Genomic DNA, 17630 nt, shown 5'->3' with positions numbered 1-17630 from the left:
CAGGGTTGCTCCTGAGCTAATCTATCAAAAGCTTTTGTTGGAGATAAAACTGCAATACACAACAGCTTCCTTCCTATAACTGAATCCTGCCCCAATAGAGCAATAGTTTGGCCCTAAATGCAAGAGTGTAAAACACATGCAGTTTTCCTATTAACCCAGATGTTGGAGTTTGAAGGAACTGTCTTTGTTACTCCTGTTTTAATACTAAAGCTGTCTGGTCTGTGAAACAGCAGTAGAAGCTGACGAATCGAAGGTGAAGAGTGAATTCGTGCTCTCAGGTCTGTTTTTCTCCCCTTCCATGACCAGGTAACGCTGGGCTCAGGGCAGCCCCTCCTGCGTGTGGTTTCTCAGAGCAACCTCCAGGGTACGGCTGAGGGGGTGTATTACCAGGCCCCTGACATCCTCCTGAACGCTGTGACCGTCAGGCGACATGTCCACGCAGAGCCGTTTTACTGGCGGCTGCCAGAGCAGTTCCAGGGAGACCAGGTGAGGCCCCCACCTGGCCTAGAGCCAGTCCACGTTTCCCGGAGGAGACAGGTGTCACTTGAAATCACGATGGACTGTGTTAGCCGACCCTTAACCGAGGTGCTTATTCCCTCTAGGTGGAGATGGAGAAGTTTAACACTTATAAAAATCCCCCCAGATGTATATGGCTCTCAAGTAATTTTCATTTGAAAGTCTTTTAGGGGCACCTGGCTGGCTCAGTCAAAAGAGCATGCACTCCGGATCTCGGGGTCGTGAGTTCGAGCCCTTCATTTTGTGTAGAGTTTACTTAAAAATAAAATCTTAAAGTCTTTTAAAAATCAAATCATGTTATTTTTCTCCTTCCTCAAGCAGTCCTTCAATAAACCCTTTTCATTTTTATTAACATAAGCTCAGGTGCTGTGGTTCTTCTCAACAAATCGATACTCATTTAGGGGGAAAGTAATACCCTACTATAACAGGGTATTTAGGGCATCACTTGCATTTTTGTTTAAATAAACATTGGAATCTATGTGTGAAATCACCCAGATCTTTAAATTTGCCAGTATGTATCCAGTGTTCCCATAGCTCTAGGTCCCTTTTAATTCAAAGGAGCCTGAAAATAATCAGGGCCATTACCACACTGATTTGTTACGTTTACTTCCTTTGGTGCCATGGAGAGGAAGCTGAGGGAGGTGACGTCTGTGGCCTTGATGGGGGTGGGGGCTTCATGGGTGTATCCTCCTCCCCAGACTCCTTGAGTTGTACACCTTAAATATGTACAGCCTTTTATATGCCAGACATGCCTCTAAAAGTTTTTTTAAAAAACTTTTAAAACCTCACTTAAAAAGCTATGGCTTGAGTTAACGTAATAATCCATAATTAAGTAGAATTAAAAAGACACAAATTCCAGGGTGCCTGGGTGGCTCAGTTGGTTAAGCAACTGCCTTCAGCTCAGGTCATGATCCTGGAATCCCAGGATCGAGTCCCGCCTCAGCGGGGAGTCTGCTTCTCCCACTGACCTCTCCCCTTTCATGTTCTCTCTCTCTCTCAAATAAAATCTTTTCTTTTTTTAAAGACATTCCAGACAACCGATTCCACCCTTGTGATGTATTTTTAAGACACAGGATTTCTTGCAAATGACAACAGGCTTGTAATGAAATAGTTTTAAGCCAGGGCTATGTCAGAGAAGTAAATCATTTACAATCCCATAGCTCCTGGCCTACGGTGGCAGCCTGAAATACAGCGTGGCCTTCTATTCTTCCGACGGCATCGGCACCTTCAACCTTGAGCCCCAAGTGCTCATCAAAGGGGGCCGGACCAGAAAGCAGGTCATTTATGTGGACGTGCCCTCCCCGGAGAACGGAGTACGACAAGAGCAGGAAGTGGGAATGAAAGAGGTGACGATGTCCTCCTTTCCTACGCGCCCCTTAACGGTGTGGAGTTAGCTCTGGATGCAGTGGAATCCCAAAGCTGCTAATAGAGTGAGCTAGAAGACCTGGGAGTCAGAATTCCAGTGGGCTTAGCAAGATTTGTAAAGACAATTCAAATTCCATATGCTCAAGAACCGTACACTAGGCTTATGTTACCTTGGTGCGAATTGCATCCTAAATCCTTTATGTGTGAAATCATGGTGCACACGTCTCCATCTGTGTGGATGTAATGGTGCGAAGTCTCTGGACTGGCTGGGCTCTGGCAAGTGTGCACGCGCACTCGCCGGACTGTGCGGACAGTCGGCCGCGCGGCGGGTGGTGCGCAGGTGACACGTGTCTGCTGCTCCGTGAGGGGGGCACCGCGGCTGCCGCCCCGGGAGCTGACGGGAGAGCGGGCTCCCTTCCGGAGACATTTATAAAAGAATTACTAAATTCATAAGCCTCTGAGGATTTGTAATCGGAATGTAATTGAAGGTGTTTCTCATCCACAGAATTTTTGGAAGTATTTTAACTCCGTTTCTGAAAAACCTGTCACACGCCCTGATTTTATGTCTGTTCTTAGCAACATTGAGTACATCCTCATCAAAGCATCTTATGGTCAAGGATTACAGCAAAGCAGGTACTCGGAACCTTCTATAATGAAAAAAACTTTTTTTATTTGAAATAAAACTGAAGAGATTTGATTCACCCTTATTACTTCGTATCTTTATTAGTGTGTGTGTATGTGTGTGTATTTATGTTCCTCACCAAAACTTTATTAAATAGTAATGAAATATGTGGAAAATGACCTAGATTATCCATCCTCCAATTAATGTGGATATAAAATATAAGTACATATGGTGATATCTTAGATGAGGTTAAAATATAAATGAAACAAAACAAAAAAAGTTCTATTTTCTGCCCTTAAATTTCAATGACATTTCTTTGTCATGACACATCAAGAATGCTCAGTTGCTCATTTAGTACTTATCCCATAAATGGAAGCTACTGGGTTATAGCCAAACTAGTGCTGCAGGAGTTGTTGCTTTGTGTAATATTATTTTTAAGTTCTAACATGTTGGCGGGGGCCCGTCACTGTGTGATGACAGGACTAATGTGCTCTTATACATTCCCTTTATAATCGGGTAGGAGCTACTCCCAAACTTGTAGGAAAGCTCTGGCTTAATATATGTGCCAATTCATTATATAATGTGCTAGATTTCTAGAAAGTGTCTTTCTCAGTATTAATGTTCCCTCTCACACTTCTTAACGGTTTCACAGAATCTCAAATATTTCAATGGAGGTTGGCAGGAAGGCTGGAGAGTTGCACCCGGGACAGGAGGTGGCGTCCCTCCTAGAGAAGTGTCTCTGTCCTCCTGGCACAGCTGGATTCTCGTGTCAGGTAGGCAGACTGTGGTTAAAATCCACTACCTGTAATGATGTACTACATGTTGGCTAATTGAATTTATTTATTTATTTTTTTAAAGATTTTATTTATTCATTTGACAGAGACCGTGAGAGAGGGAACACAAGCAGGGGGAGTGGGAGAGGGAGAAGCAGGCTTCCCGCTGAGCAGGGAGCCCGATGCGGGGCTCAATCCCAGGACCCTGGGATCATGACCTGAGCCGAAGGCAGACGCTTAACGACTGAGCCACCCAGGCACCCCAAGGCTAATTGAATTTAAAGAAAAAAGAAAAAAAAATAAATAAAATCCATTACCTGGTTCTGAGCTGAAATAGGCTTGTTACAGCAACTCCTAAGTGATGATCAGAATTTGTATGAATTATATGAGTTTTCTCTTCGAAAAAACTTAATTATGGTTAAATACTGCATAAACATAAACTTTACTGTCCTAACCACTTTTAAGTGTATCATTCAGTAGTGCTAACTACATTCACACTGTTGTACAACCAATCTCCAGGATCCTTCATCTTGCAAAACTAAAACTCTGTACCCATTAAACACTAACTCCCCGGTCCCCTTCCCCACAGCCCCTGACAATCACCATTCTACTTTCTATCTTAGTGAATTCAACTACTCTAGGACCTTCATTTAAGTGGAATCATGCAGTATTTCTCATTTATGACTACCTAGCCTAATGTCAAGGTTCATCCATGTTGTAGCATGTATCAGAATTTGCTTCCTTAAGGCTGAATAATCCATTTTATGTATATATCACATTTTTTTTTGTTAATTCATCCATCAATGGACACTTGGGTTAACCTTTTGCCTGTCATGAATAATGCTGCCAAGAATATGGCTATACAATATCTCTCCAAGACCTTGATTTCAGTTCTTTGGGGTTTATGCTCAAAAGAATTGCTAGGTCATGTCGTAATTCTGTTTTTAACTTTTTGAGTAGCTGCCATACTGCTTCCCAAAGCACGGTCCCATTTTATATTCCTACTGGCAATGCACAAGTGTTCCATTTTTTCTATATCCTTGACAACTCTGATTATTTTCTGTTTTTTGATAGTAGTTCTCTTGGTGTGAGGTGGTATCTCATTGTAGTCTTGATTTGCAGTTCCCTAATGATTGATGAAAGCATCTTTTCAGGTGCTTATCAGCCAATTGTATCTTCTTTGGAGCAATGCTTATTCAAGTTGCGACACTGTGATTTATAAGAAATAGCTATTTGGTCTTCATCCCCCGTTTCCTAGCACAGAGTTCTTAAATGCTTAGAATTTCCTAAGTGATGAGATCTATAAAAATGTCTTTTGTTATATTCATGAGGTAACTTTTGAAAAGTTCCTAGATCATCTAAGGATGGAGGCTGGTCACCAAAAGAACCAACCATGTGGTTGGAGAACTTTTAGTCCTTTCCCCAGACCTCAGGGGAGAGGGAAGGGGCTGGTGGTTGAATCAGTTGCCAGGGGCCAATGATCGCCTCACTCATACCTATGTAAGGAAGACTCCATAAAAACCAAAAGGATAGAGTTCAGAGAGCTTCCTGGTTGGTGAACACATGTAATGACTAGAGAGGGCCTGGAAGGCCCAAGGCCCCTTCCCCGCACCTTGCCCTGTGCCTCTCTTCCATCTAGTTATTCCTGAGTTACATCCTTTCATAATAAACCAGTGACCTTGTAACTAGAATGTTTCTCTGCATTCTGAGCTCCACTCTAGCAAATTAATCAAACCCAAGGAGGGGGTCGTTGGAACCTCCAATCTGTAGCCTGTTGACAGAAGCACAACCTGGACTTGTGATTGGCGTCTGTAGTTGGGGGGCAGGGCCAATCTTCTAGAACTGAGCCCTTAACCAGTGAGATCGGATGCTATCTCCAGGTAGGTAGTGTCAGAATTAAATTGTGGGACACCCAGATGGTGTCCAAACATTGCTTGATGTGGGGAAAAAACACCCACACAACAGAACTGGTCACAGAATATACTGATCATACCTGGTGATCAGAAGTGGAATTGGTGTCAGAATCGTTACAAGTCCTCTGTCCATTGTTTTAATTGTGTTTGTTCATTTCCTTTTGCATGCGCTCAGGACTGTGCACCTGGTTACCACAGGGGGAAGCTCCCGCAAGGCGCGAGCCGAGGACCCCGCACTCTGCTTGCCCCTTGTGTGCCCTGCAATTGCAACAACCACAGTGATGTCTGTGACCCCGAAACTGGGAAGTGTCTGGTAGGTTTGTTTGTGCGGGTTCTCAGAGGAGGCACTGAGCCTTTGAATTTCTGCTCCAGAGTCCTATGAAGTTCATGGTTTAGAGAGAGCCTAAATTTAACTAACTGTAACATACATGTAAATTTCCTTCAGAAAGGCTCAGAAGTCAGACGTTGTTAGTGCAAAATCTTTTATAAGTCTTAGTTTCATGAATTTGTTTGTGGGCATCAATTTGGGAGTTAGTTAAGTGTACTTGCAGTATTGGTGGTTATAGTCAAACTAGATGAGACCTCTGTCATAGAATTGGGAGGGCCACCTGGGGTCTTAAAATACGTTAATGCCCATGTTGCAAATTTATTTGTCTCCTTGCATTTTTTTTAAAAAATACTTTCTTGATGTCTTAGTATGCTTTTGCTTCTCAGTCACCTCTCCCTTATTAAAAAACAAAATTCAGAATTTGAGGATATAACTGGCTTTATTGAGTGATTCATGAATTAGGCAGCATCCCATCTATCAAGGTAGAGGGGAGCTCCGAGGAGTTGTACAAAACAAAAACTTTTTTTAGGGAAGAGGGTGGGGCAAGGAAGTTATCAACAAAAAGAAAGGATTGTTCCAGACAAGGTCACTTTTCCTTAGATGGGAGGGCAGGGGTCTTATTAGGTGGATGACTTCATCTTCCTTTCTGGGGATGAAGGGCCCACGTGACAGGTTACCTCACTGATGCTGATCAGAAAATTCCTGACTGGGATACGCAGGCTGTGTTCTTTCTTGGGGTGGTTGAAACTGTAGTTAGGCTCTGCATTAGCCCCAGTTTGGTGTCTTGGCCTAAGTGATGCCATATTGGGCCTGTGGTTTTCTTTTTAACAACCTAGACCAAGATTGGTCTCAGAAACGTAAGGAGAACTCTGATCACTGCGAAGAAATGGCCCAGATGGAAGTCTTGTGGCCTTGACCAAAGACAAACTCTTGTGTCTGTGATTTACTTAATCTGACAAGGCCTTACTAATAACCTAGAATAATCTGATATTCTTTCCCTACTCTGGAAATCTCCTTTTTTTATAATAACTCTTGTAGAAACATTGGTTACTTGTATAAATTGCGCCAAGACCACCTCACCTCAGGTAAAATAACTCAATGAAGGGAAATGAGCTGCTCACCAAGAAAGACCCTCCTGAAGCCTTAGAGCTCCTGGATGTGGCCTAGTCACAAGGAATGGGATGAAGGAATTAGGCAGGCTCCCAACTGGACTGCAGCCCTTCTAGATCTGTCTTCTATTTGGATGCATTTTTCATCTGTGGAATTGAAAGGTCATTTCCATCGGGGACACTGCTGAGCAATGGCAGTGCGCAGGTGAATTTAGAAACTGAAGTATAGCATGATTTTCCTCCATTAAAAAGATATGTGTTAACCTTTGCTGACTCCATTATATATGTGGAATTAAAGGATTATTCCACAGGTAAAACGACCTTAATGAAGATGCAGATAGCTACAACACTATTAAAAAAAAAAAAATTCACTTTAATCAGCTCATGCTCCAGGCAAAAAGTCTTAAAAGAGAAAATGAGAAAAATCTCATTTAAGGATTTAAGGAGAACTGATTTCAGGCAACTTAAATCAAGATGCAATTAGCTGGGAAGGTCTCTTGGCCAGTCATGGGGACAGAGGTCTCATGGACACTTAAAGAAGTTGATCAGTTCTTTCACGCTGCATCTTTCCTTGATGCACTGTTTTAACAAGATTAAATACTTCTAGGACATTAAATTACTACCCTGCCTTCCCTGGCCGGAATCCACCAGAACAGAGTTCTAAGATCAGCAGCTGACCTGTCGATTCGTAACCAAGAAAGAACACAGCCTACATATCCCAGTCCAGGAAAGACTATCCCAGGCAAGAATTCTCCCTAACATCAACAAAGAGCGCTTTCGGACAGCTCCCCGCTCTGGGGGGAGAGGTTGGCCAGATGTTACCTGGAACCCATAAGAGCTCTCAGCTGGATCTGTTAATTTTTACAGTACACAACAATGGATACATCTGCTGCAAAGCAGCTTAAGTCTGAACTACAGCATTCAAGCCAAGCAGTTATTTAATGAATGTTTACACACCTCCAGCCATGGGAAGCTCACTCCCACAGCAGCTCAGCTCATCTTGGGGCAGCCCTGATTATTCCTGGAGTTGGTGCACTTTAATCTTTGGAGCCACTAGGACAAACCACTAGGTCAAGTTTGTGCATGAAAAATGGCAGTATCTTATCTAGTAACTTGTGAAACGGGTTAGATTCCTCTTTCACATATCCATGGGCCCTGAATCTTTAGCCCTCCTGGTCAGATAGCCTCAGTTTATATACCTGATGATTCTGTGGAATGGTTGAGTCCATGCACCATCCTGCGGTTAGAGTATCCTGCCCAGAGCCCAGCGCCTTTACCCTAGGTGTGGAAGAAGCATCTCTCTCTGATGCTAGGTGTGCCGTGAATGCAGCCCGTGGGTTTTGCCAGCCTGGTCACTGCTGCCTCTGCTGAGCTAACTAGACATGAAGATGCTTACATACTTTCCACATGTTTAGCACCTGAGTCCTTGCGCTTTGAACTTGGGACCTTATCTTTTCTCTCCAGTCTTCATCTGGTGAGGTCTCCTTGTGGTTTAGTGCAACAGTGCACTTCCATTTGACAAAATCCCTTAAGCACTGCCTATGGATTATTACATAGGTGGGCATCAAGACCATTTTGGATCTGATTTTGTCATTCGGTATATAGGGCATTCCCCCCCCACCTCATGTCACTGAGACTTGGTATTATCATAAAAATGATTGGTCAGAAGTGTGACCTGGAAAGGAGGTAGAGGGAGACTCAGCACCACCAAGATAGCCTGGGAGTTCCTATCCCTGGGTATCCCCTCCCAGGAGATACCACTTAATGGTTTTACAATTGAACAACTGACAAGCCTTTTCTGTGCACTTCCCACAGCAAGGAACTCATCCTACAGGTTGGTTGACATTAACAGGTTCTCCTATCCCTGCCATTCTCGGGCAGCTTGTCTTCAGTTCTCTGGAATCATGAGAACCAGGAAGTCCACAATCGTTGTGTATTTGGGGAGTTTTTAGTGCTGAAGTTGGTGTTAACAATGAAAATCTGCTCAATCCTCGCTCATCTAATATTTATTCTTCATCAGATTTATATTGTATCATTAAAACAAGTATTTAACACATTCTTTTTAAGAGAGCGGTTGCAAATTTTACTTCTAAAGAGATAGCACTTTTAGGGACCACGTGGATCCTAGTAAAATCTACTTCCATCAGGTGAGATAGGAATATAATTTTAAAACAGAAAATACTGGAATATTTTTTAATCAAAAGGAACTTGAGGGGCGCCTGGGTGGCTCAGTCGGTTAAGCGGCTGCCTTCGGCTCAGGTCATGATCCCAGGGTCCTGGAATCGAGCCCCGCATCGGGCTCCCTGCTCAGCAGAGAGCCTGCTTCTCCCTTTCCCTCTGCCTGCCACTCTGCCTACTTGTGCTATCTCTCTGTCAAATAAATAAAAAAAAAAAAAGGAACTTGAAAATAGTGTTTAAAACATATAAAAGGGTGTCTTTCTATAGCCTCTCTTGCTGCCAGGGATAGAGTCTGCTTCAGTTTGCCAGTGTTACCCGTCTTTCTATCCCTCCATCCGACACAGAATCCAGTGCCCAGGGATTGCATGGACAGTGATTCAACTGGGCCAAAGCAGATTTCACCTTAGAAATGGATGTCGACAAAAACTTGCTCTTTTAGCTTCAAAAACTTTTTTAATGGCAGGATGGTAGGACCTGTCATGGAAACGATGACATCAAATGTAACTAGAAGTGATTTGGTTATTGCAAGAATCTATTGGTGGTGCTATAACACCGGACATTTTCTTCCCTGTTTCCTAAATCATCTTATCTGTTCACTTCTTTCAGCACCCCACATGTGATCAATGAACCCCAACCATGTGCAAAACCAATGTGCTTCAAATCAAATATATTTAAATCCCTCTTTTAAGGAACTGAAAGTTGACTGCTTTTAGGAGCCCTGTGTGTGTGTGTGTATAAAATATATATTTTAGCCCTGTGTATATTTTCCATAAGAAGAATGTATTAGTAATTTATAGGCTGTATTATAATGAATGAAGGTCAGAGTTGGCAGTGTTTATAGGATTTACAAAATATGAAGAAAAAAATGTTCTCCCTTCTCTATTAAAAAAAAAAAAAAAAAAAAATATATATATATATAGTACTACCTGACATTAACAGTGGCTTGCTTAGGTATTAGCAGGTAAGAATGATTTCTAACCATTTCCCATTCTTCTCTCCTCTTGAAACCCGGGGCTCCAGAACTGTAGGCACAGCACCGCTGGGGACCACTGCGATGTGTGCGCCCCTGGGTACTACGGGAAGGTGACCGGCTCCACTGGGGACTGTTCTCCATGTGCCTGTCCCCGCAGCGGCCCCGCCAGGTGAGCCTGCGCAGGTGCCCACACACCTGTGCCAACGAAGCTGGGCTGCTTCCTTCTCGGCCTCGTTTCCCAGGCTCTCGGGGTGGCCTGTTTTAACTAATCTCTATGTGTTGAGAAAGGCCAAGTTTAAGAGAAAGTGTTCATTATCGCAGTATTTGAAGAGAATCTTTTCAAAAGCAAAGTCTCTGTGTTGGTATTGGGGTGTTCAAATGGAACCAAGTCAAGAAAGGACGTTCAGGTTTTGTTTCTCAGAGAATAATTTTAGCCTCCAACCTCTGTTTCCAGCATGCCCGAAGACGGATTGTTACTGAGTTTATGAATAATGATACAAAGAATTCAGTTCCTGTTTAATGTAAGAGAGTGGGTTAGAATTTGTATAGGCCGATGACTGATGAGGTGCAGAAATGCTCCATAGTGATGACATCAGGGCCAGGCTCTGCCTTGAACTTGTGATGCTCAGAATTATCTCAACACCAAAAAAGAAGCAGAGATTTTATGTGGAAATTGGAATATCTGTGAGTCCTCTTTGGTTTAAATGAACTTGTAATTCATAAATAACATTTCATTATTGCCGAGACGGTTTGACAAGGCATTGAACGTGTACAGATAAAATACCAACTTTTGGTATACTAAAATGAAGTTTTCTTTGTAATCATTGCTTGAGTCTTCTTTTATTGTCTCCAAGTAAGTGATGCTTGATGGTGAGTGCTAAATGAGAGGCACTGTTAACTTCCTTCTAAACTATCAAGCTTCCTAAAATTTATAGTCACTACTATTTAACTTTTTGTGTTAAATATGTATTATAAATTTTGACTCATCAATTCTATTCCTGTCATCTAAGTTATAGAAATATTTGCATTTGTGTGTAAAGATGGATATATTTTGGCGTTGCTTATTCTCACCAGCAATTGCAAGGGAAACCGAAATGTACAGGGAATTGATTGATATATATCGTGGTGCACACCTACAGTGAAAGATTGTACAAACACTGAGACAAGAATAAGGTATATCTGTATGTGCAGAATTGGAGAAAATTTGCTATTTTGGTGAAAATTCTTATCTCCACGTGTATCCATATCCATAGTTCCATGGCTATATGAGCCCAGAGAAATGTTTGAAAGGATATTCCACCTCCTTCTTTGCACATTTGTGTAGTTTGAATATTTTACTTCAATCAAAAAGTTCTAACCAACCCCAGAGTGCACACTAATAAATTTTACATGTTAGGAAGCGACTGTGAGGGTCAGAAACCTCTATGTGAGCTCTGCATCTGCGAGCCCGTAGCAGACGTGCTTTACTTTCTACATATCTCGTGCTTCCACTAAGCCTGCCCCTTTAGTTTTTAAAGAGGAAGAAAAAGCCCGAACTGAAGTGGGGCTGATAGAGAACCCTGTCTGTCATTCTGGAAACTCAGCACAAGTCAAAACACCAGACAACCCCCCGCGGTTTTTCTCAGCGGCTTGCAGGTACCCATCTGAGCCTCTAGATGGCGCAAGGTTCCTTGATAATTTAAAATGCGGAGGGCGAGGTTGTGGAGAGGAAGGAGACAAAAGCTGAATCTCTGAGTGAGGGGATCTGAGAGGATTATTACATTTTGAGTGGCTCTGTCATTTTGCTTCTAATGGCGTATCACATGGCTCCTCCATGTCATGAGCCAGGTGATAATGCCCTGCCGTCACAGAACAAGACCCTTTCCTCCTGGAAAGCTTGCTTGTTTGGTGACTAATTCATTGTCAGGTGTGGGATGGTACTGATTCGTTGCAATGTGTCCATTCTTCCCCTCCGCGCGCACACGGTTGTCACTGGACGGGTGTGCAGTGAGTATCTTTTGGATATGAGAGATGCACGTGCTTGTGTTGATCACGTGTTTGTTTTCCTTCTTTTTGCCCCCACTAGATTTTCAGCCCTGAAAATGTTGTCTGGTGTAATCCCTTCACTCTCAGAGCAGTATCGTGTATCCTAAGAGTAATGAATAAGTTGCATAAGGAAGATTTGAAGCTGTAGATCTGAGAATTCAAAACACGATTTTTTTCCTTCTAGTTTCAGCCCCACTTGCGTCTTGGAAGGCGATGCAGATTTCCGCTGTGACGCCTGCGTTCTGGGCTACGAAGGACAGTACTGCGAAAGGTACGCTAGGGGGCGCCCCGCGCAAGTCGCTAGGCAAGTCCGTCGCATTCCGACGGACAGGACATATTTACTGACGTGATTTGGGAGACGTTATCAGTTTGGATGTGCGTGACTGATATGGGATCTTATTACTCTTCCGAGCCAGTATCTACATAAAATGTAGAATGAGGTCAATGGGCCCTTGTTCCTTGTATTTCATTTGGTAGAAAGGGTCGCTGTCCTTGGCGGGGAGCTGGTGTATCTGTTGGCTGGTGTTGATACTACAGTGCACACCTGTGCATCTTCCTCTCTGTAGGTGCTCCTCAGGCTATCACGGGAACCCTCGGGTGCCGGGTGGCACCTGCCAGAGGTGTGACTGCAGCCCGCGTGGCTCTGTGCACGGGGACTGTGACCGCAGGTCCGGGCAGTGCGTCTGCAGGCCGGGTGCCACGGGGCTCCGATGCGAGGAATGCAAACCGAGGCACATTCTCCTGGAAAGCGATTGTGTTTGTGGGTATTCTCCTCCTCTCAGTGTTTAAAGAGCTTTCTCTCTCTCCATTGTGTTCCTGCTATGGCACCAGCAGGATTAAGTAGATGTGTCTGCAAACTCTCTAAGGAAAGGACAGACCAGGCTCTGAAAGGAAATGCATTTGGAATTCATTGCCGTTGGTCCCAGTCAAAGATCCAGAGCAAATGCACTGTGAAGGTCAGAGCGGTAGAAGAAAACACGCACCAGGCCTGGGATCCGCGCTGGGCATCAGTTGTTTCTTTCTGTGGGACCCCGGGGAAGTCACTGATCTGATTTGAGGCTCAGTGGCATCGTCTGAGAAGAGGCTCAGTACTTGCTGCTTACCTCCCGGCACACAGGTGGTGGGGGAATGAGACTGGATGTGGTTTGTGCAAGCCTTGTCCTGTACTCTGCTCGTGGATGTTATTCTTGCAAAATGGCTTGTGCAAATCCACGCAAAACTGTGCACACCACCTTGCACTGACTTCAGCTTGCTTTTTCTTCTAGCTTGTGATGATGAGTGTGTAGGTGTGCTGCTGAATGACTTAGGGGATGTTGGTGACACCATCCTCTCTGTGAACCTCACCGGTGTTATCCCTATTCCGTATGGAATTTTGTCAACCCTGGAAAATACAACGAAATCTCTCCGGGTAGGTACTGGGAATACAGAGATTGGTAGAAACCTGTGTCCCCAAGTAAGAGAGTTGGTGAGGACAGTGTTCTGTCATTCTGTCTGTCCTCTCACAAGTGTGGAAGCCTCATTCCTGGCGTCTAGGCTTCTCTGCAGTGTGACTGGGGACTTCACCATCCCCACGCTAACCTGTTCTCCTATGGGACCGCTCTAATTGTTCAAGCGTTGTTCCATAGATGTCTCCATATCAATTTCTCCCCAACTGCCCTTCTGCCTTTGGGGATAAGACAGAGTCCACTCACCCCTCTGTGGATATTTGAAAGCAGCTGTCTTAATACAAATACAGAGGAAGAAAAAAAAACATGGATGGTATCTTCTTTAATGCTGGAATATGCTGAAGATCAATTGTTTTCTGTAAATGTATTATTCTTAACTGGATTTGTAAGCCACAAAGTTTCTCTTCCCTAGAAGTCTATCTAAAAATCTCTGGGGGTTAAATCATAGTTTTATGTTTAGTCAAAAGGATCTGGGTCCAAAAAAGGGGTGGGAAGTTAAGAAATTTCAGTATTTTGTATTCTGTAAGCATTTTTACTTCTAATTGGAAAAAAAAATGAGATTCTTAATTTTGCTTAAAACTTTGCATGAGAATTTGAGATAATCAATTCACTGTGTCATGTAGTAATAAAAAGGATAGTCATTCCTGAATGCCTTTTTTTTTTCCTCTATAAAAGCTTTTCTTAGACTTAACATTTCCTTAGGCGTGTGTGTGTGTGTGTGTGTGTGTGTGTGTGAGAGAGAGAGAGAGAGAGAATCTGGCTGCTCCAGCCATCTGTTCCTGTTTATAGTGGTCTTTCTCTATAGAAATAATGGCCATAAAGAAAGGTTAGGGAACTCTAAGAGATGTTTTTTATATTATTTTTCCTCAAATGGAAAAAAATGTTTTTAAAAGACAAAAAAATTCTCAAAAAAAGTTTAAATTTCCACTCACTATAGACACAATCAATCAATACTATTTTGTCATATGGACCCTTGCAATATAACTATATTTTAAATTTATCAAGTAAGATAAATACTTGATTTAAATTTTAACTGTTTTTGAATGACTTGCTCTTATTTAAACCACTTTGTCAATTTTTTAAAAGATTTATTTATTTGAGGAAGAGAGAGAGAAAGAGAGAAAGAGCCAGGGGAGAGGCAGAGGGAGAGAGAGAGAGAGAGAATCCTAAGTGGGCTCCACACCCAGCATGGAGCCCAATGTGGGGCTCAATCTCACGACCTCGAGATGATGACCTGAGCCAAAATCAAGAGTCAGACACCCAACGGACTGAGCTACCCAGGCGCCCTGACTTTGTCAATTTTTTAAGCAACTTTTTATGTTTATGTAAAGTATGCAGGTGAACTCTTAAACTGTTCATTGTTTCCACCTACACAGCCTCCGTGGGCAACTTACTTAACCCCCCGACCCTTCATGATAGTACAGCCCCTTCCCAGGCTTGTTATAAGGCTTAAATAAAATCATACAAGTAACAAAATTAGAGGAGTGTTAGCATAAATTAAGCACTGAATTGTTAGGAATCATAAAGACTTTTCTGTATATAATACTTTTGTATTTCAGCATTTTTAAGATGTTAGCAATTATAGTGAAAACTTATATGACTCTGATACTGAAATTAAATCAGACTTACCCCAGAACTGCGACAATATTTGATTCTGCATAACACACCAAACTTGAAGTTCATATCTATATAGGAAATGTAATGCAAAAAATGGCAGTACAGAGGCATGTTACTCTAATCAGCACTTAAGTAAATGTGATTCATTTTATTTCTTAATGCAATTTCAAGGAAAGAAGAATTTCTGTGAACAACAACAAAAGTGATTTAGTCAAGAGCCAGCAAATTTATTTTGAAGCACTGTAATTTGTTTACTTTGTTCTTTTTAGGAAGCTTTATTAAAAGAAAATCCACAGAAGAAACTGGCAAAAGATCAGCTTGAAGGTGTTGCAGAACAAACAGACAATCTGCTAGGGGAGGTAAATTCTTCACGTAGAGGGCCCGCTTCCCACCCAGCCCTTGAAAGCAATTGCATTGGGGCGGTCTGGAAGGTTCTATTAAATCAGGGCAGCCTCTTCCTCCCAGGAGCAGTGCTCCAGGTACTTTGTCATCAAATTGGTTTTAACCCTGTCAGTTTCTGTGCTTTAGTGGAAAGAGACTCCTGACTTAATTTCTGCTGTCACCTCTGCCGAGGGAAGAATTGGCAGTCGCTGAGCCATCAGCCTCTCATTTCCTCCTGTGAACCGAGGGGCAGGCGGGCGGGTGTGTGGTCTCTGAGCAACACTCAGGCCCTGGGCCGCGTGCTGCTGATTTGTGCAGTTTGAATGTCAAGTGAGCCTGTTTGGATGTCAGCAGAGAATTATTTATTCTGTTCAGCCCAGGCCAGATGAATGGTTTTTAGCCACCCAAAAAAGAATCTCATTCGCAGATGGTGAGGGAAGCCTATTGTCAAATTTATAATTTTCACTTTTGAATTTCATGTGTGTGTGTTCGCACACTTACACCTGTGTGTGTATATAGATATGTATATGATAGTATATGTATATTCATATATATATATATCTAGTCTTTGTCTCTCAATACACACACACACACTCACGCACCCTAAAGTATTAGGTTGGCTCCTCTTAATTTAGAATTAAGGATGATTTGGGAAGAGTTGAAGGGTTTAAATGTGGCTTTAAGTACCTCAGTGAGAGAACATTTGGTAGGAAATGATAAGCTGATTAAAATAATTCTCTCTATCCATTAAAGAAGATTCTCTTTGGATTTTGACTAGAAAACACTTTTATTTTTTTTAAAGATTTTATTTATTTATTTGACAGAGAGAAACACAGCAAGAGAGGGAACACAAGCAGGGGGAGTGGGAGAGGGAGAAGCAGGCTCCCCGCTGAGCGGAGAGCCCGATGTGGGGCTCGATCCCAGGACCCTGGGATCATGACCTGAGCCGAAGGCAGACGCTTAACGACTGAGCCACCCAGGCGCCCCTAGAAAACACTTTTAGAACCAGACTAGTTACTTTATGCTCCTGAAAAATCACAAACAACCTTTCCTTCTACAAATTAAAACATTCCTAATGAAAATAACAGCAGAGGACAGCTAAGTCTCTACCCTTGGGCTGCTGGCATGTTAGCCTCGTAAAGCCTCAGGAGGGTTGACATTACTCCATGTTATCAGTGAGGCTTGGGCGCTGCTGGGTCTCCAGCCAGTCAGGCCCAGTTTGCCTGACTCTGTGTTCTTATTTTAAGATTTTATTTATTTATTTGACAGAGACACAGTGAGAGAGGGAACACAAGCAGGGGGAGTGGGAGAGGGAGAAGCAGGCTTTCCGCTGAGCAGGGAGCCCGATGCAGGGCTTGATCCCAGGACCCCAGGATTATGACCCGAGCCGAAGGCAGACGCTTAACGACTGAGCCACCCAGGCGCCCCCTGACTCTATGTTCTTAACTCCTCAACTAAATTCTCATGGTCAATACAAATTAGCAAGATTGTATGTCCATATTCTGTCTCCTTGGGTCCTAAAATGAATATAAGGTCTTCACAATGGACATGGTGGGAGTTTGTGGTTTGATAGCCAATTAGGCTCTTTAAAAAAAAAATACCATCTTTTCTCACATAGAGTGAGTAGTAAATTATTTCATTAGCCCCTTAGTCAGTTTCCACCCTGAAATATTCACCTTGGCTTACATGAGGCGGTGTACAGCTTTACTCCAGACTCTGGGACGTATTTTGTTGCTTAAAAGAGACTGGAACACCAAAGCTTGCATATTAGTCCAAGTCAAACTAACTTGGGACCTTTATTTTCTGTCAGCTCGCCAGAGTGCTAACGAGTAGCCAAAATGTAACCAGGGCAACTGAAAGAATCCTCAACAAGAGTCAAGACCTCATGACATTTACTGAGAGGCTGCAGATAAATATCCAAGGTAGTGTGCTCGGTGTCTGGTGCTCGGTGTCTGGTTTGGGGTCAGTGTCTAGCTTGTGCTTATTTGGTAGGAAATGCTCCATTCACTTCATTAAACATGTGTGTGTGACTTGCACGCACTAGGCTTCCCAGAGCCAAAGGCCTGGAATATCCACAGTTGGGGATCCTGAATTGTCTGGATCATAGTCTTTCATTGAGAGTTTTTTCTTAAAAAAAAAAAAAAAGGATGGTTTTTTATTTTCTTTCTAATGCCTTATATTTAGTTCCTAAGGATCAGGTAGACATCGTGCCTCCCCATCTGTTATGAATTTGTCAAATTAGCACTTACTAAGTGGAGCACAGGGTGCTGGATGGTGAGCCAAACTCCCACAACAGACCACAAGAGAAAATGAAATACAGAAGTTTATTACTCACAGGTCCAGGAGGAAGTACCTGCCATGTCTTGAGGGGCCATACAGGAGAGG

The 17630-nt window shown here is 42.9% G+C and overlaps 1 protein-coding gene across 4 annotated transcripts in view; it reads left to right on the top strand.

Annotated features, from left to right (window-relative positions):
• LAMA1 (laminin subunit alpha 1) overlaps positions 1 to 17630 on the top strand; it is a 161537-nt gene that overhangs the window by 93728 nt on the left and 50179 nt on the right. For all 4 annotated transcript variants that reach the window (XM_032421153.1, XM_032421152.1, XM_032421154.1 and 1 more), the window contains exons 25-35: positions 307 to 486; positions 1677 to 1862; positions 2387 to 2514; positions 3156 to 3276; positions 5365 to 5502; positions 9825 to 9946; positions 11987 to 12073; positions 12369 to 12562; positions 13068 to 13210; positions 15134 to 15223; positions 17056 to 17167. In XM_032421153.1, coding sequence (XP_032277044.1) covers positions 307 to 486; positions 1677 to 1862; positions 2387 to 2514; positions 3156 to 3276; positions 5365 to 5502; positions 9825 to 9946; positions 11987 to 12073; positions 12369 to 12562; positions 13068 to 13210; positions 15134 to 15223; positions 17056 to 17167 — 1501 coding nt within the window. The remainder of the gene's footprint in view (positions 1 to 306; positions 487 to 1676; positions 1863 to 2386; positions 2515 to 3155; positions 3277 to 5364; positions 5503 to 9824; positions 9947 to 11986; positions 12074 to 12368; positions 12563 to 13067; positions 13211 to 15133; positions 15224 to 17055; positions 17168 to 17630) is intronic.

This window comes from Phoca vitulina, unplaced genomic scaffold (genome assembly GCF_004348235.1).
Source record: "Phoca vitulina isolate PV1807 unplaced genomic scaffold, GSC_HSeal_1.0 scaffold24, whole genome shotgun sequence".
NCBI classification, from domain to species: Eukaryota; Metazoa; Chordata; class Mammalia; order Carnivora; family Phocidae; genus Phoca; species Phoca vitulina.
This window is presented reverse-complemented; position numbering and strand designations above follow the sequence as displayed.